The 19,145-nt window shown below is 42.2% G+C and overlaps 1 protein-coding gene and 2 long non-coding RNA genes across 4 annotated transcripts; all 3 read right to left on the reverse strand.

Moving 5' to 3' along the window:
- Positions 1–5,651: 5,651 nt before the first annotated feature.
- Positions 5,652–9,686, reverse strand: LOC121550109. 2 transcript variants are annotated; one of them, XM_041862266.2, is made up of 6 exons: positions 9,600–9,686; positions 9,398–9,509; positions 9,086–9,309; positions 8,823–8,994; positions 8,562–8,689; positions 5,652–8,436 (listed from the first exon to the last, which is right to left on the reverse strand). In XM_041862266.2, the coding sequence occupies exon 6, from the start codon at positions 8,103–8,105 to the stop codon at positions 5,679–5,681; it is 2,427 nt and encodes an 808-aa protein (XP_041718200.1). In that variant the 5' UTR covers positions 8,106–8,436; positions 8,562–8,689; positions 8,823–8,994; positions 9,086–9,309; positions 9,398–9,509; positions 9,600–9,686; the 3' UTR covers positions 5,652–5,678. The 2 variants fall into 2 exon arrangements, with proteins under 2 accessions (XP_041718200.1, XP_041718201.2); XM_041862267.2 differs by having other exon boundaries at positions 6,107–8,436; positions 9,600–9,680.
- Positions 9,680–10,095, reverse strand: LOC123482486. Its single transcript, XR_006657750.1, has 3 exons — positions 10,061–10,095; positions 9,816–9,952; positions 9,680–9,691 (listed from the first exon to the last, which is right to left on the reverse strand). It is a non-coding gene; the product is annotated as an uncharacterized LOC123482486 (long non-coding RNA).
- Positions 10,096–10,098: 3 nt separating this feature from the next.
- LOC123482485 lies at positions 10,099–12,031 on the reverse strand. Its single transcript, XR_006657749.1, has 4 exons — positions 11,784–12,031; positions 10,718–10,806; positions 10,326–10,472; positions 10,099–10,205 (listed from the first exon to the last, which is right to left on the reverse strand). It is a non-coding gene; the product is annotated as an uncharacterized LOC123482485 (long non-coding RNA).
- Positions 12,032–19,145: the final 7,114 nt, after the last annotated feature.

Genomic DNA, 19,145 nt, shown 5'->3' on the forward strand with positions numbered 1-19,145 from the left:
TTGACCTTCCAGGCAGGCGCCTCCATTCCTCCGCTCCCTCAGGGGCCTAAATGTGGTAGTGACGTTTGGTATGTTTTAACAGCGTTGTGTGTGTGTGTGTGTGTGTGTGTGTGTGTGTTGTGTGTGTGTGTGTGTGTGTGTGTGTGTGTGTGTGTGTGTGTGTGTGTGTGTGTGTGTAGACATAGTGATGGTTTGAACCCACTGATGGGCTGGGCTGAACAAACAGAATCAAGGGAAATTGGAATTAATAATGTAGACTCTAATGTGTTTACTCAACTCAGATTATGGTTTCAATAAAATATGAAGAGTACAGTACACCATCAGAGCTTTCCTCTCACAGTAAATCCTAATACAGAGGGGAAACAGAGAGGTCACAACACTCATTATAGCAGTTTAGAGCTGAGTACCCTCTAACTGTGAACCAAATCACCCACAGACAAAAACTATACATAAAGATATACATATTGTATTGAAAACGTATGATAACATTTCCCACAGGTATACACAGTATTTTAAGTTGTAAACTAGTTTGAATTCCAGCTCCAATTATTTTCCTTGTTCAATGTACACTTCTTCATATTAAGGTCCAGCTCTCTATATTTAGCCTGTTGATGTATAGAGGAAGTTCAGTCAGTTACTTTCACACAGAGTAAGCAGTGTAAATTAAGGATGTGATGTATCAATGTGTGCGGACAGCTTTCCGATAAGCAGTAGACATTGAAATGTTGCCACAGAGTCACTCCGCTGATCCTGAGGAAATAAAAGAGAGAAGGTGGAGGCGGCTCGAAAAAAGCAGCACCCCTCCTCTCTCTATTCCTCTATCTGGCTCCCCCCTCCTCTCTCTATTCCTCTCTCTGGCTCCCCCCTCCTCTCTCTATTCCTCTCTCTCTCCCTCTCTCTGGCTCCCCCCTCCTCTCTCTCTCCCTCTCTCTGGCTCCCCCCTCCTCTCTCTATTCCTCTCTCTGGCTCCCCCCTCCTCTCTCTATTCCTCTCTCTGGCTCCCCCCTCCTCTCTCTATTCCTCTCTCTCTCCCTCTCTCTGGCTCCCCCCTCCTCTCTCTCTCCCTCTCTCTGGCTCCCCCCTCCTCTCTCTATTCATCTCTCTGGCTCCCTCCTCCTCTCTCTATTCCTCTCTCTGGCTCCCCCCTCTCTCTATTCCTCTCTCTCTCCCTCTCTCTCCCTCTCTCTCTCCTCTCTCTGGCTCCCCCCTCCTCTCTCTATTCATCTCTCTGGCTCCCTCCTCCTCTCTCTATTCCTCTCTCTCCCCCTCTCTCTGGCTCCCCCCTCCTCTCTCTCTCCCTCTCTCTGGCTCCCCCTCCTCTCTCTATTCCTCTCTCTGGCTCCCCCCTCCTCTCTCTATTCCTCTCTCTCTCCCTCTCTCTGGCTCCCCCCTACTCTCTCTATTCCTCTCTCTCTCCCTCTCTCTGGCTCCCCCCTCCTCTCTCTATTCCTCTCTCTCTCCCTCTCTCTGGCTCCCCCCTACTCTCTCTATTCCTCTCTCTGGCTCCCCCCTCCTCTCTCTATTCCTCTCTCTCTCCCTCTCTCTGGCTCCCCCCTCCTCTCTCTATTCCTCTCTCTGGCTCCCCCCTCCTCTCTCTATTCCTCTCTCTCTCCCCTCTCTGGCTCCCCCCTCCTCTCTCTATCCCTCTCTCTCTCTCTCCCTCTCCTTTCTCTCTGGCTCCCCCTCCTCTCTCTATTCCTCTCTCTCTCCCTCTCTCTGGCTCCCCCCTCCTCTCTCTATACCTCTCTCTCTCCCTCTCTCTGGCTCCCCCCTCCTCTCTCTATTCCTCTCTCTCTCCCTCTCTCTGGCTCCCCCCTCCTCTCTCTATTCCTCTCTCTCTCCCTCTCTCTGGCTCCCCCCTCCTCTCTCTATTCCTCTCTCTCTCCCTCTCTATGGTTTCCCCCTCCTCTCTCTATTCCTCTCTCTCTCCCTCTCTCTGGCTCCCCCCTCCTCTCTCTATTCCTCTCTCTATTCCTCTCTCTGGCTCCCCCCTCCTCTCTCTATTCCTCTCTCTACTCTCTCTCTCGCTCTCTTTCTTGCAGGGTTGGGTAGGCTACTTTCTAAATGTAATCCATTACAGTTACAAGTTACATGTCCCAATTTTTATCAGTAATGTAACCTTTCAGTAAATGTTGTATTACTTTCCCCTTAAGAGGCAATAGAAGAAGACAAAAGGGATCCATCCAACACATTTGGTGTGTCATCATAGTGGTCTCTGACTTGTGGTCAGTCTCGCTCAAATGGAACAAACTTAAACTTGCACATTTTTTCAATGCTGAATTGAATGTAATTGAGAAAACACAAAGGAGTCATGATTTAAAAAGATCATCGCAAACATCCTTTATGAATTTGATAGTAATCCAAAAAGTAAAGTTTTTCAAAAGTATCTGTAATCTGATTACCATATTTTAGCTGATAACGTAACTGATTACGGTTAGTTTTTTGTAAACAGATTATATGTAATCAGTTACTCCCTAACCCTGCCTGTAAGAAAATTTAGAATTTGTTCAAAGGTCGTAGTAAATCAATGTCATGTTGCATCATGCTACCTGCCAGGCATAGCCAGTAATTACACTTGGCAGAACAGACCGGACTGGTCCTGACCTTGTCAAACTGGACAAGACCAGATCAGACCGGGCCAGACCAGACCAGACCAGACCGGACAGGACTAGGCAACACATTTCACATTACTTACTACCCCCTTATGGTGTGTCACCCCTCCCTCTCTCCCCTTTCCTCTTCACCTCCTGCAGCCTCCCCCCTGGCAGTGGACAGGGGTGTGAGAGAGAGAGAGAGAGAGAGAGAGAGAGAGAGAGAGAGAGAGAGAGAGAGAGAGAGAGAGAGAGAGAGAGAGAGAGAGAGAGAGAGAGAGAGAGAGAGGGGACGAGAGGGAGAGGGGGGACGAGACAGGAAAGAAGCAGGTGGCTGCTTGCCTGGTAATGGAAAGGTTGCTGCACTCTGAGGACAACAGAACAAGCAGACTAACAGTCATCATCTAAATGGATGGTGAAGGGTTCTTCCATCTTGCGGCTCGCTCCCCATTTTTCTCCTCCCTACCTCCATCCTTCCTGAGTTTACAAATTGGATTGTGAGGTAATTTCTCAAGACAAGAGAGAAGGGAAGGAGAGAGGGAGGGAGGAAGATAAGGTAGTCACAGTGAAATAGAACAATGAATGACTGTTTCCACCTCCATTTTCTGCACGTTTCTAGGTAAATCATTGGGTTTCATATTCAGGAATGTAAGACCAGGAGCTTTGAGTATGTATAAAAGAGAATTAAAGCTCAGGAAGTCAGATCAATACTGTGAGATGGGAGAGACATTTGATTGGCTCTCTAAATCTTCCCTAAAGGTCACATGTCTTATTTGATGACCCGGTGGCCTTTAAGTGTCCCTGTGGAGAGTATACCCTCAGTTCCTCACCACTAGAAAAGTGAACGTTATCAAAAATCATACCCAGTATTCCTCCCCAAAGCCCATTCCAGCGACCACTTTGACTGAACACAGGTGCATCCTGTGCATTCGGAAAGTATTCAGACCCCTTGGCTTTTCCCACATTTTGTTACGTTACAACGTTATTCAAAAATTGATTTGATTCATTTTTTTCCACATCAATCTACACACAATACCCCATAATGACAAAGTGAAAACAGGTTTTTAGAAAATGTAGCACATTTATAAACAATTAAAACAGAAATACCTTATTTACATAAGTATTCAGACCCTTTGCCATGAGACTCAAAATTGAGCTCAGGTGCATCCTGTTTCCATTGACCATCCTTGAGATGTTTCTACAACTTCATTGGAGTCCACCTGTGGTAAATTAAATTGATTGAACATGATTTGGAAAGGCACACAGCTGTCTATATAAGGTCCCACAGTTGACAGTGCATGTCAGTGCAAAAACCAAGCCATGAGGTCGAAGGAATTGTCCGTAGAGCTCCGAGACAGGATTGTGTCGAGGCACAGATCTGGGGAAGGGTACCAAAACATTTCTGCAGCATTGAAGGTCCCCAAGAACACAGTGGCCTCTTAAATGGAAGAGGTTTGGATCCACCAAGACTCTTCTTAGAGCTGGCAGCCCGGCCAAACTGATCATTTGGGGGGAAAGGGTCTTGGTCAGGGAGGTGACCAAGAACCCGATGGTCACTCTGACAGAGCTCCAGAGTTCCTCTGTGGAGATGGGAGAACCTTCCAGAAGAACAACCATCACTGCAGCACTCCACCAATCAGGCCTTTATGGTAGGGTGGCCAGACGAAAGCCACTCCTCAGTAAAAAGGGACATGACAGCCCACTTGGAGTTTGCCAAAAGGCACCTAAAGGACTCTCAGACAATGAGAAACAAGATTCTATGGCCAAGATTGAACTCTTTGGCCTGAATGCCAAGTGTCACGTCTGGAGGAAACCTGGCACCATCCCCATGGTAGAGGCAGCATCATGCTGTGGGGATGTTTGTCAGCGGCAGGGACTGGGAGACTAGTCAGGATCGAGGGAAAGATGAATGGAGCAAAGTACAGAGAGATCCTTGATGAAAACCTGCTCCAGAGCGCTCAGGACCTCACACTGGGGTGCAGGTTCACTTTCCAACAGGACAATGACCCTAAGCACACATCCAAGACAATGCAGGAGTGGCTTCAGGACAAGTCTCTGAATGTCCTTGAGTGGCCCAGCCAGAGCCAGGACTTGACGTGGTCCTCTGTAGCTCAGCTGGTAGAGCACGGCGCTTGAAACGCCAAGGTAGTGGGTTCGATCCCCGGGACCACCCATACACAAAAAAAATGTATGCACGCATGACTGTAAGTCGCTTTGGATAAAAGCGTCTGCTAAATGGCATATTATTATTTATTATTATTTGAACCCGATCGAACTTCTCTGGAGAGACCTGAAAATAGCTGTGCAGCGACGCTGACAGAGCTTGAGAGGATCTGCAGAGAAGAATACAGGTGTGCCAAGCTTGTAGCGTTATACACAGTAAAAACAGAAGTGTTAATTTAACTCCTATCGAGTTGAATTTAACTCTGTTTCAGATAACATTTGGTCCCACTCAAAATCAGTGTAAAATGTACTCTTTGGTCAGTGTAAAACTTTTAGAGTTAATTCTACTCCATATTGTGTAAAAAATAACAATGAAATGTGTCAAAATATTTAACACTGTAGTTTAATCACACTGTTGAGAGTAATATGATTACACTGTATAGAGTTAAGTCAACTACAATTTTACTTCAAAAAATGACACTTTAAAGTGTAATGATATTTACTTTTCATTTCTCTACAGTGTTTTTTTTAATTTAATTTAAATCATATGATGTAGTGTTACTGAATTATAGAAATATCAATACTATCAAATAAAACAAAGCACAATAATACAAGATGAGAGCACCCACATTTATTGAAAAAAAAAAGTATAATTTCAATGTCCGTGAATTTACATTGTACACCCATTGCCTTGTCTATGACAGAAGTATAACATCATAAAAATGTTCACCAGAGAAAGCAATATGGCACAACAAGGAGAGCTGGGGCGGCAGGTGGCTTAGTGGGTAAGAGCGTTGTGCCAGTAACCGAAAGGTCGCTGGTTCTAATCCCCAAGCCGACTAGGTGAAAAATCTGTCGATGTGCCCTTGAGCAAGGCACTTAACCCTAATTGCTCCTGTAAGTCGCTCTGGATAAGAGCATCTGCTAAATGACTAAAATGTAAATGTAAATGTAATTTCCTCCATATGACCTTTGTATGTCAAAAGGTCTAGGGTAGTGCAGGTTGTCGACATGAAAAAAAACTAAATCATGCTTTGATCTGATCACCTCATATGCATGGAAATGTTCTTGAAAAGTTACTGTAACTAAAGGCACTGTGAGTAGTAACAGTTTTTCACACATTATCAGAACTGACTCAATCTGATAAAACAAGGGCACTTCAGAGTCAACTTCGCCACAGATAACCAAGTGTGGGCGATAAACATACCCATTATGTTTAGCCCAATTAACCTTCATAACCTGAATGCTACTGGGCACTTGCATTGCCAAAGCAATTTCAGAACCTCCTTTTACCATATTTAAAGCCACCATTTTTCCTGGACCAATATCTAACCGACTAAAAGTTGTTGATCTTCGCCAACTATATGCCATATGATTCTGATGCTTTTTTGCCAGCGTTTTGGTAATATTTTTAAACGATTTAAGCTGTTTTTTGAAAAAATTATGTTTGCCTTCATACCTCATACACCAACTATGAAGTACAGGCCCTATTTTCTGGATGCAGCGGGGATAGTGGATAAGAAAATGGTGCTTTGGTAAAAGTTTTTTCTGAGGATACAACTTCTTAAACAGTGTATGGTGATCAACAATCAAATGTTTTAAATATACACATAGACCTTGAGATAACATGGGCGAGAATATAATGTTAATTATTTGCAATAATAAAAGAAGCAGGCCCCAGTGTTGGTCAGTAGAAGTTACCAAATCTCCAAAGATAAGAGGAACATTCCTAAGTAAGCACCAGGACTGAATTGCATTCAGTCCCAGATCATTAGATCCTTCACTTAAATTAACAGTCACAGGCCTGTTATTTCTCTCTGTGAAACCATAATCAAAACTTTGTATTCTTGAATGTATTTCTCCTGATGTAACATGTTTTTCATTCAAATACAGAAATAATAACTTCAATTCGTACTGGCCAACCCCTTCTAACACATCATGCATCACATCAACTGAGAAGTTCTCAGTTGTGTGAAAATACCTCAATGAATTTAATATGCATGACCTTTTCACACCAAAAACATACGGAAGGGATGGATTACAAGCCATTTCTTGACAGTGAGCAGTATGCATATCTTTGGTGCGTAAAACTATTTTGGAAGAATCTTCAGAGAATTCTGTTTGAAAGTCCTCCTTTTCTGCTAAACAGAACCTGCAACAGTACCTTGCACTGAAAGACTCCACCAGACCAAACAAACTATGCAAACCCAAATTATCACCTGTTACCTGTACTACAGTGCCACGTACATAACCACTGTATAATGGAATCTCAATACCATCGCTCTCTAACACTTTAATGTCTCGAACAATGGGAGCAAAAATTTCACTAAAACCATATCGTTTAACATCTTGAGTATGAAATAAGGCGCACAGGTGTATGTTAGCCAAAAAAGAATTCCATTTTGGAGAGAAGTTTCTTAAAGTAAAATATACTCCACCCAATTTATGAATACCTCGCTTGGAACCCAATGGGTTGGCGACCTCAAAATCATCATAGAACATCTGGACCTGTATTGTCTGCTTCTCAGTTGAGAACAGGGGGTGACTTTTAAAAAAAGATCCATCACAAATATCTCTCAGTCTAGAGTTGCTGGTAGCTGAGCTTTGCAACATTTCTGCAAAATACTGACTTTTAAATATTGACTGCAGTGTAGATAAAATTGGAATATACATGAATTTATCTTGAACTACTACCTGATCATATGTTCCAGTCTTTTTATTTCGTCTTGTGTCAAATCTTGAACCAATCACACATTCAACTGGTTCTACTATTTCCCACTTGGCAGTCATAAATTTTGATCGCTTGTATTCCGAATTTAGAACTGTGAAAGGATTCTCTAACCCCTCAAAACACGCCTCAACTTTCTTGCACATTTCTGTTTCTCTTTCATTACTAAATACATGCTTTATCACTGTTTCTTTAGCATGCTGATGAATATCTTGAACAATCTCTTCCATGGAAATCACTACAGTATTTACTGTACTTTGACCAACACCTGCTGCCTTTAGATCAGAAATAACAGCTGCACAACTATTTACAATGTATGGCGAAGATAACTCTGACTCAGCCTCTAAACATTCAGTCGACACTTCAACATGAGAAATATTACTGGTGTTGACGGTACTTTGAGGGTCTGAAAGATCATCTTCTATAGAATCTACTAAACTTTCTCCGTGGCACTTGTTAAGATGTTTTCTAAAACCAGAAAAGCTACCAAAAGAACGTGAGCATCCTTCTTGACCACATTTCAGAAAAAGAGTCCTGCCTGTACATAGCCCATGAATTATCTTAAGGTGCTTAACAAGGTTGTTTGGACTTCCATGGTCACTTTTGCAAAGAAAACACTTCATAGTTTTATCTCAACTAACGCACCATTCTTGCTCGCAACTCAGCAACTCTAGGAGTCTCCTTTGTTTCCCCCATGTCGATGTTATAGATGGTTGTTTGCACAAAAGTGAAAAAGCTGCTCAAGGAAGAACTGTATGACGTACCAAATACGTAATGGGCTTTAAAGACTTCGTCAAAAGCTCCTACTGAACCTGTTGCCTTGCATGGAAGAGCATGCTTGTCAACCACAATGAAGTAGGAGTGAATGCTGCTCTGTGTGGATCCCTGGGCGAGAAGGTAGGGCTGACTGCTTTGGGTGATGTTGTCAAGATGCTGCTGCACACTGGTTCCAACCTACAAAAAAACACATTCAACAGAATTGTTTTGGTGACTAACCTCTGACAATAGATAAGATCACCTCAAACTGTGCACAAGATTGAGATGATGGAATATATATTTTAAACAACTGTTAAGCATACCTTTTGAAATCTGATGAGCTGATCTACAGCTTGATATGCAGACATCTTTCCCGGCCTCTTTCTACCTTGTGCAGATGGTGGTAGCAAATGTAGCAGCAGCAAGATGGCAGACATGTCACTGTCCCAGCCTACAAATAAGTAAATAAAAACCTGGTTAACATTGTGCCGTAGCATAACATTCTTATTCACAACTTGCACCATTATGGACATATAATGCACACCTACATTATCCACATAAAAAGTAAAACAGTTCATTCATACCATTCTCAACTTCAGCAGCTGACTCAGCATTGCGCATCAAATCCAAGAGTTCTGTGGTGGATACAAGTCCATGGCTTTCCTTTATTACTTTTGCTTTGAAAGTGGTTGGCCACTTCTCCAAGAATTTGTTGGCTGTGGCCTCACCAAACAGAAGTCTGAAATCTTGTTCTATCTGCAATGTAACACACAAAGACAGAAATAATGAGCGTTACCTTATTCTTCATTGGATATTTTTGGTGATGCAGTGAATTAAGTTGTCATACCAGTCCTGGTGTGTCCAGAAATCTTGGGAAGACCGAGAAGACATCTGATGATTTGGCTTCATCGTTGACCATTGCTTGCCGATATATGAAGGTCATTTTCATCTTCTCACGGACAGTGTTTTCATCAGCAGAGTGTCTCAAAACAGCAATAGCTGCTTCCACATCCTCATCAGATGGCTCTCTGTCATAGGTGAAGGGCTGACGATCACGGCCTGGCCCACCAACTTAAGACAAAATACAGTGTTAAGAAATCCTTTCTGTACAATTCACAGGTCACCATTATAATTACATGTCACTGATCAGAAAACATACCTTTAGGAGATTTGCTGACTGAGGCACCTCTTTCCTCTGCTGTTTTTCTTTGTATGGTCTTCAATCGCCATGCAAGGTATCCGGAACCACTCTCCGGATCGTAGTAATGATCCTATATTATTATAAATAAATTATAAAGGAGTACTATTCCCATTTCATAGAGTGAATATGTGCATAATGTTGCAATAACCCATTTACTTACATATCCATGTTGTGAGTATGGGTCTTCTAGATAGGGAAACAAAGCTACTATCCCCTGTGCATACATCACTCTGACACTTTTGGGGGGATGTCCTAGCATATGAATTCAAAGTTAACATCACACTGAATTGATATTGCACAACACATTTTACATAATTAATAACCGGAAAATAATAACAATGTTTCTTTACAGCCCATCTATATGCTTAATGCTTACCCATGTGTTTCTGTCATCTCAGCAGCAAGTATGTTGATCATCTGTCTTCTGGTGGCATCTGTCAGAGATTTGGTTTTTCCATACTCTTGCATAATGCGTTCACCACCAGGCTTTGATGTTAGGATTTTTTCAATCAGCTATAGGTGGAAAGAAATGTGCTTTCCGTAATTGTAAAACAATATGTAATGCTGTCACATGATGAAACAACATTCAGATTGGACTTAACAGCAATGTTCACCACTTACTGCTTTTGCCTCATAGTTTATGTGGCATGGCCTTTAGGCTGGCTTCCTTCGCCAGCCGCTACTTCTTCAACATCGTCACACACAGTGAAATTCAGAATGATGGTGTCATCAGATGTACCCGAGCATGATGATGAATGAGAGGTATCTGTTCATTATGAAATTTGTGCAAAACATAGAAACATATTACAATAAACTGTTATTTTTAAGACAATAAAGGTTCTCATTCTGGCCTTTAAACTAAAAAACTAATTGAATGAATGAATACCAAGTCCATTGCCCAGCATGATTCTGAAAGTTCCAGGTGACTCCTTTACTAATTCTTCAAAAACATCTGAGTCAACTTCTGTGTCAGACTGGTCATACACCTTAATGTCTGGCTTTCTGCTTTCTGGTATGTTGAATTTTAGACACACTGTTAAAAAAAGAAGAAAAAAAAGAAAAACATGCATTCCCTTCTCACAAGAATCCAACTTAAGGTTGCCTCATGTGTTCACAAAATGATGAAAGACAAGGATCTGCACCTGATTTTATGTTACTGAAAATATAAAGCACAGCAGAAATGACTATAGACCTAAATAGATATCATAAGATAATAGCTTAATGCTGTATTATTTTGTCATTAGGGTGATATGTATTGCTTTAACCTATTATACCTACCTTCTTTCAAGAAAGCATTGAATGTCAGCTCAGACAGCTTGACGTATTTCTGCTCTTCCCCGAGCTGAACACGCAACAGCATTTTGCCTCTGTTAACAAAGAAAATATATATTAAAAATCATCATTTAGTGCTGGTTCAACTAAGCGTTAGCTAACTATCCATTTATCTCAGTAGTACTAGCTACGCAATGCACTATGCATTACTTAGACGTTACACTGCAATTACAAAGGCTGAAGTAGACAAAGTTGTGCTGGTTGAATATAACGTTAAGCTGCCATTTTCTGCAGCAAATGGGTGTAGGCTAGTTCAAGTTTAGAGGCACATTGTCCCATTAGCTACCAAATAACTAGCTATGTGTCAAAGTTAGCTAGCTCATTAGCCATTTTAGTTCGAACAGTAGCTAACCATTAAAATGGTTAAGCAATGTTAAACAAACCCGTCATGCAAATCAGTGATCTAAGTTATCGTTTTATAACACCAACATTAGCTGGCTAACTATCAGAAGCATGCTAACATTACCGTTATATATAGCTTTATAAAAAACAGTTAACGTTAGTGTAAGGAAGCCTGGGAAGCTATACAATAACGTTAGCTAACAATACTATCTGTATAAATGTTTTGTTGTTAGCGAACGTTATTTTACGTATTTACCATTCTGACAAACTTCATTCGTGAAAATATTGCAACACAAAGAAAGACAGTTACCGATACTGATTGCAAGCTAGCTAACCGCATGACAAGCACAATCTGCGCTCATGCCAAACGGTGGTGTCCTTCAAACGAACTGATTAGCTAAGTTAACGTTACCTATTTTTAGCCATATGAAACAGCAAGCCATTCACAAAAATATCAAACATATTCCATGGGTATATCATATAACAGTTATTACTGTCAACCATCTGAACTTACAAGCTAATTTAGCTGGCTGATGACGAGGTCACTGCAAGGGGGACCGCCGCATGGAACTCGTGAACTTAAAATATGACCTTGACATCAGCACAACTCTAAAATTATGTAAAGTTAAAAATACCGGTTTGGTGTTGAAAAAACGGGGATGTAACTTACCTAGCAATATCTGTGGCCTAGCTACTCCTTCGCAATCTTCCTCCACCAACGTACGTGCCAAACTTCAGCAAAGCAGAGTGGCGGGTATTCATCACTGCTGTAGAGTTGAAATTGTCACTGCGTATCTGCAGATTTTTACACTCACTTTTAACTCCACTGATAGAGCAACTTTACTCTCAAAAATGTTGAAAATACTCTATCTGGGTTAAAATAACTTTACTCTGAAATATTAACACCCCATTTTTTACTGTGTACCCAAGAAGACTCAAGGCTGTAATTGCTGCCAAAGGTGCTTCAACAAAGGACTGAGTAAAGGGTCTGAATACTTATGTAAATGTGATATTTCCGTTTTTTATTTTTAATAAATTTGCTAAAATTTATAAAAACCTGTTTCAGATTTGTCATTATGGGGTATTGTGTGTAGATTGATGATGGAACAAAAACAATTTATTCAATTTTAGAATAAGTCTGTAACGTAACAAAATTAATGTGGAAAAAGTCAAGGGGTCTGAATACTTTCCAAATGCACTGTAACTCATTATCTGAGTGTTCAATATCACTGCTCTACTGATGACCCAGTCAGACAGAACTTTAACATGTAGCTACAGTCAAAGAGTATCTTCAAGAGAGAGCAAAGAGAAAGAGATACAAAGTAGATATATCGTCTTGGCAGTGATCTTGTGTATGATGAGTGGGTATTTGATAACCCAGGAGAAATCCACATTCAGTCTCTGCATCCCCCCCAGTATTTCTTTATGTACACCCAGGATTACTTCCGACATTGCCTATTCCTGTCAGAGCTCCACCAACCAAAGGGCACTTTGACCTATTCACTCGCTCTGCTTCAGTAGACTCCCTCACCATTTCCCCCTTCCCCTATCCCTCCTCTCCCCAACCTGGCCCTAAATTGCACCCTATTCCCTATATAGTGCACTACTTTTGATCCGGGCCCATAGGGCTCTGGTTAAAAGTAGTGCAATATATAGGGAACAGGGTGCCATTTGAGACGCAGTCCTAAAGATGCAGCATGGTTAATCCCTACTGCCTCTGACATTCTGGCCTGTGGTGAATATATTTCTTTATGATTAATAGACTTGAAGCTCTGCTCAGTTCTACTCAGCTCTGCTCTCCAGAAGCCACTGCAGATAGGGTTCAGTCTACCTGCTAAATACCAGGGTGGTCTGATCTGATAGGGGTAAAGCCTTCTAGGACCAGGCTTGACCCAAATGGCACCTTATTCCCTTCATAGTGTACTACTTTTGACCAGAGCCCTATGGAACATAGTCAAAAGTAGTGCACTATATAAGGAATAGGGTGCCATTTGGGACACAACGACAGTCAAGACAGATCTCTCTCCTCCCCTCTTGGGAGCTGCAGTGTGACGGGCACAGCCGGTGTTAGCGCTAAAGCTCTAGCATATGGAAGAGCTAAACCTGGATGAGATGCAGCGTTTGGGTTGGATAGATTAGGGGTTAGGGAGCTACAGCCTGGGCTGCAAGGACCAGATACCCATGAAGGATTCGGGTCTTCTCTCTCTCTCTCTCTCTCTCTCTCTCTCTCTCTCTCTCTCTCTCTCTCTCTCTCTCTCTCTCTCCTCTGTCTCTCTCTCTGCATCTCCCTCTCTCTCTCTCTCTCTCGGTCTCTCTCTCTCTCTCTCTCTCTCTCTCTCTCTCTGCATATCCCTCTCTCTCTCGGTCTCTCTCTCTCTCTGCATCTCCCTCTCGCTCTCTCTCGGTCTCTCTCTCTCTCTCTGTCTCTCTCTCTCTCTGCATCTCCCTCTCTCTCTCTCTCTCTCTCTCTCTCGGTCTCTCTCTCTCTCTCTGCATATCCCTCTCTCTCTCGCTCTCTCTCTCTCTGCATCTCCCTCTCGCTCTCTCTCGGTCTCTTTCTCTCTCTCTCTCTGCATATACCTCTCTCTCTGTCTCTCTCTCTGCATATCCCTCTCTCTCTCGATCTCTCTCTCTCTCTCTCTCTCTCTCTCTCTGCATCTCCCTCTCTCTCGCTCTCTCTCTCTCTCTCTCTGCATATACCTCTCTCTCTCTGTCTCTCTCTCTCTCTGCATATCCCTCTCTCTCTCTCTCTCTCTCTCTCTCTCTCTTCATCTCCCTCTCTCTCTCTCTCGGTCTCTCTCTCTCTCTCTCTGCATCTCCCTCTCTCTCTCTCTCTCTCTCTCTCTCTCTCTCTCTCTCTCTCTCTCTCTCTCTCTCTCGATGCATCTCCCTCTCTCTCTCACGGTCTCTCTCTCTCTCTGAATATTACTCTATCTCTCTGTCTCTCTCTCTCTCTCTCTCTGCATCTCCATCTCTCTGTGCCTCTCTGCCCCTCTCTCTCTCTCCCATCTCATGGAGTTTTGTTAAAGGGATGAAGTGTTCTGAATAAGTGTGGTTACGCTGTATAGGAGCACCATAATGTGTTTTTTTGAATCAATTGAGATATTGCCTATTTTGGGCCTATATGTATTCTAGCTACTGTACTTCTGAAGCACATGTTGTTCCCTAGAAACTCATATGTAACCCTGTACATTTGTTTATTATAAAAAACAAAAATGTTGATACAAATACCTGTTATTGTCATTTGTGGATTATTAGGTTTCTTCATTGTGTTAAATCACAATTAAGAAGATGCACTCACCTTTTACAAATCAATAAAAAATGATAAAGCTGAAATGTCTTGAGTCACTAAGTATTCACATTTTAAGACCCCTTGAACTATATATATATAAAAAGTTTTTGCCTTATTGCTATCAGCCCACACAAACGCATTGAATAACAGATTCACAACAAGGAACAACAGATAACAAATCAAGAGGAAGTTTGTTCTGAAGTATCTGTCCTATATCTGAGAGATATAAGAAAAGATCAAGAAACATTTATTTAACAATCAATCAATCAATCAATTTTATTTTATATAGCCCTTCTTACATCAGCTAATATCTCGAAGTGCTGTACAGAAACCCAGCCTAAAACCCCAAACAGCTAGTAATGCAGGTGTAGAAGCACGGTGGCTAGGAAAAACTCCCTAGAAAGGCGAAAGCCTAGGAAGAAACCTAGAGAGGAACCAGGCTATGAGGGGTGGCCAGTCCTCTTCTGGCTGTGCCGGGTGGAGATTATAACAGAACCATGCCAAGATGTTCAAAAATGTTCATAAGTGACAAGCATGGTCAAATAATAATCAGGAATAAATCTCAGTTGGCTTTTCATAGCCGATCATTAAGAGTTGAAAACAGCAGGTCTGGGACAGGTAGGGGTTCCATAACCGCAGGCAGAACAGTTGAAACTGGAATAGCAGCAAGGCCAGGCAGACTGGGGACAGCAAGGAGTCACCACGGCCGGTAGTCCCGACGTATGGTCCTAGGGCTCAGGTCTCTCAGTTGGCTTTTCATAGCCGATCATTAAAGAGTTGAAAACAGCAGGTCTGGGACAGGTAGGGGTTTCGTAGCCGCAGGCAGAACAGTTGAAACTGGAATAGCAGCAAGGCCAGGCGGACTGGGGACAGCAAGGTGTCATCATGCCCGGTAGTCCTGACGTATGGTCCTAGGGCTCAGGTTCTCAGAGAGAAAGAGAGAACGAGAGAATTAGAGAGAGCATACTTAAATTCACACAGGACACTGGATAAGACCCCTTATTTTTTGGAAGTAAACAGTCTCCATGTATACTTCCATAACTTTTTTCAACTGGTACAGGGAGACCTTCAGACAAGCCTTGTGAGGCCTGTGGGCGTCCTAGAGCAAAACAAATGACATGTTCGTGTTTGTGAGAGTCTCACCTTTCCACAGGGGGATATTAGTGTGTAGCCCAAACTGTTCGGACCCTACAGACAGAAATGTGCAGATCGGCTGTACCGACTTCAGACGAGTCCCAAGACGCTTGTGGGGGTCATAGAGCACAACGAACACCATCATGTTCGTGAGAGTCTCATCTTTCCATAGAGGGTTCATAATAGTTTATAGGCCAAACTGTTCGGAAGCTACCGACGATTTTGTGAGAAGACCGATTTTCGGGATGTCTCATGGTCTGACAAACACCGCTCTAGCTCTGTCACCATAGGCGGATGGGCGGATGTGGTGCAAAAAAAACAAATATCTCTAGCTTAAACTGACAGATTGTTATGGGGATTTTTATTATTATGCTAATCAGATTTCCGCAGGGGCGCGGACATCGACCTTAGTTAACATGTCACATAATAAGTTGCATGGGAGGGTGGGGGTCGTAGAGCAAAACGGAGAACACTATTGTGTTCGTGAGAGTCTCATCTTTGCATGTAGTGGTCATATTAGTTTGCCAAACTTTTCGGACGTGTTGTGGAAATTCTAATCAAGTGAGAAAGACTGTCATTTCTTCAAACAATTAATCTTTATTTGATATCGATTCATTATTGAAATAATGGAGCTGGTCAATGAACCACCCGTAGGTGATTCATTGAGAGCCCAACAAACAGGAAATGCTGACGTCTTATATAGTGGACCTAAAAATGCTTAGTCATGGCTGATTCCACCCCTCCCCGGCAGCTCAGGGCATCATAAGCTACCTTGTTTTCTTCCTGTGGCTATGTGTATTGGGTCATAGCGCACAAACAAGTGATAACGTTGGTTCTGTTACTCCTCTCTGTTCAAGACAGGCTCTGTTCACCACATATCTCCACACAGCTGTGCTCTTGAAAGATATGAGAAGAAACAGGATGGGCTGAGATACTCTCAGAGGGCCTTTGTCTTGACCATGTGTCTAAGTTGAACAGAGGTAGAGTGGAAAAATACCAACTCCTTCTTAAAAGACCTTCAAACAGACAGTGGAAATGTACAAGTTTAAGGCTCATACATCGCATGTGCATAACAAAGTTTAGCATTAAGAACTATTAAAGTAATTCTTCATTACATTGTCTCTGCTATACAAGCTTAAAGAGACAATTTTCGGGATGTCTCATGGTCTGACAAACACTGATGTAGCTCGGGCACCTTCCACCGCAGATGTGGAGGCCAACATAGGCGGATGCAGTGGATTGAAATGCAGCCCATGCAGAAAACATATCTCTAGCTTAAACTGATGGATTTTGATGGGGATTTTTTAAAATGTTATTACTTAGATTGAAGCACGGGTTAAGGAATTAACATGATTTTTGCATGACTACCTCATCTCTGTACCGCACACATACAATTATCTGTAAGGTCCCTCAGTCGAGCAGTGAAATTCAAACACCAATTCAACCATAAAGACCAGGGAGGTTTTCCAATGCTTTGCAAAGAAGGGAACCTATTGGTAGATGGGTAAGAAAAAAAGCAGACATTGAATATCCCTTTGATGGTGTATCAATACACCCAGTCACTACAAAGATACAGGAAGTTAGAGGTAGTTTCGCGAGCCAATGTTTAGCATGCTAGTAGTGCTGAGCGATTAACGGAAATGTTGACAATATTTGGTTTTTTAAATAACTTATTGACTGATGTCTGTTCAATTATTTGAATTCCATTTCATTCGTTTTTTTGTCTGTGAGCTAGATGCTCAGTTACTGTAGAGATAAATCAGATCAAGCCCGAACGAATTGTGCGATGTAGTAGGGAGTTGTAGTTTCCAACAGGCCAAAGTTCTACATAGTTTAGATCAGAAAACGTGGCAATGAACTACAATGACCATAATCCATTTTCCGCTTTCTTGTCTGGTCTGTGTGGAGAAAGCAGTTGCTTTGCAAGGTATCTCTAGCTGAAAATACATGATCTAAGTGATTGATAGTTGGCAGTGCTGAGTGATTAACCGAAATATCAGTTATTTTTCAGTTTTTAAACAACTAATTGACCTACATCGATTCAATTATTTGTTTCCATTTCGTTCAGGTTTTTTCTGTTAGCTCCATGTGCAGTTTCTCTAGAGCTAAATAAGATCAAGTCTGAACTGTGCAATGTAGTAGGGAGTTTTAGTTTCCAACAGGCTAATATTCTACATCGTTTAGTGCTGAAAACGTGGTAATTAACCATAATGACCATAATCCATTGTGTGCCTGCTTAAGCTTGTCCGGTCTGTGAGGTGCAGACATGGAGACTGAGAGAACAGAGAACACAAGATCAAGAGGGATAGAAAGCAGTCGTGTCACGAGCCTGAAAATACATTATCTAAGTGATTGATAGTTGGTATTCAGCAGTCATAAAAGTATGCCTTATTTACTTTGAAGAACTACTAAAATAGTGATTTTGTCAGAGAGCATAGGCAGCAGCTCTATAGAGATGAGATGATGACTTGGAATGAAATAATAGTCATCAAATAAAACAAATATTTTATTAAAGTAATGTGAATAAATGATGGTTAATAAGTCATAAGCAGTATCATGGGACTTTTACTAATTGTTGTATTCTATGTTGTTACAGCATTTAACCCACATAATGCATAGTACATTCCATGTCTAAAAAAATAACCAAAACCGAGAAAATAAACGGTGATCATTTTTAAAATAATCTAACCGAAACCAAACCGACCTCAAAAAGCACTAATCACTCAGCACTACATGCTAGATGTACCTGCTAGCTGTACCTAAAGACTAGCGCTAACACTAGTTAGCATTGGCTCGCAAACTACCTCTAGCCCGGGACATTACATCTCCGCTTGTCCCCAGCGCCCGTTAAACTGCCCGGCTCGCTAAGTTTGGGAGGACTTTTAGCAAGCCAGTTTCAACCTCTCAATAGCCCTGTCAGACCTCGTTTTCCTGCAACCCTCATGAACAAGAATTAGAGTTTAGCGATTAACGCTTTTATCGATTCAGGTGCCGATGGCAGCTTTATGGATGCCGACTTGGTGGAACAGCTGGGGCTTTCCAAGGAGCAATTACCGGAAGCCATTGAAGCTACCACTCTGAACGGCAGTAGTCTGGCACGTATCACTATGAGGACTGAACCTGTTAAGATGCTGTTGTCAGGGAATCATTCAGAGGTTATCTCCTTCTTCATTCTGCCTTCTCCTCATGTTCCTCTGGTTCTTGGATACCCCTGGCTGAGAGAACACAATCCCACGTTCGATTGGGTGTCTGGCAAGGTAAATAGTTGGAGCATGGAATGTCATGCTAACTGCCTTAAGACTGCCTGTTCCCATTCTGTTCCCAGTCAGGTCATTGATTCTACCCCCCCCAGATTTGTCCCTGGTTCCTGAAATATATCACGATTTGGGTGAAGTGTTCAGTAAACAGAAGGCTCTGTCACTTCCTCCCCACCGAACATATGATTGTGCGATTAACCTGTTCCCTGGAACTGCCTATCCCAAGGGACGTTTATACAGTATCTCTCGACCTGAACGTGAAGCTTTGGAGACCTACATAAAGGAGTCTCTAGCTGCTGGTCTCATTCGTCCCTCGTCATCACCCCTGGGAGCAGGTTTATTTTTTGTG

This window comes from Coregonus clupeaformis, chromosome 34 (genome assembly GCF_020615455.1).
Source record: "Coregonus clupeaformis isolate EN_2021a chromosome 34, ASM2061545v1, whole genome shotgun sequence".
In the NCBI taxonomy this organism is placed as follows: Eukaryota; Metazoa; Chordata; class Actinopteri; order Salmoniformes; family Salmonidae; genus Coregonus; species Coregonus clupeaformis.

Excerpts from the sequence above, each read along its gene's own strand:
- LOC121550109 (XM_041862266.2), bottom strand. The coding sequence starts at position 8,105 with ATGAAGTGTTTTCTTTGCAAAAGTGACCATGGAAGTCCAAACAACCTT.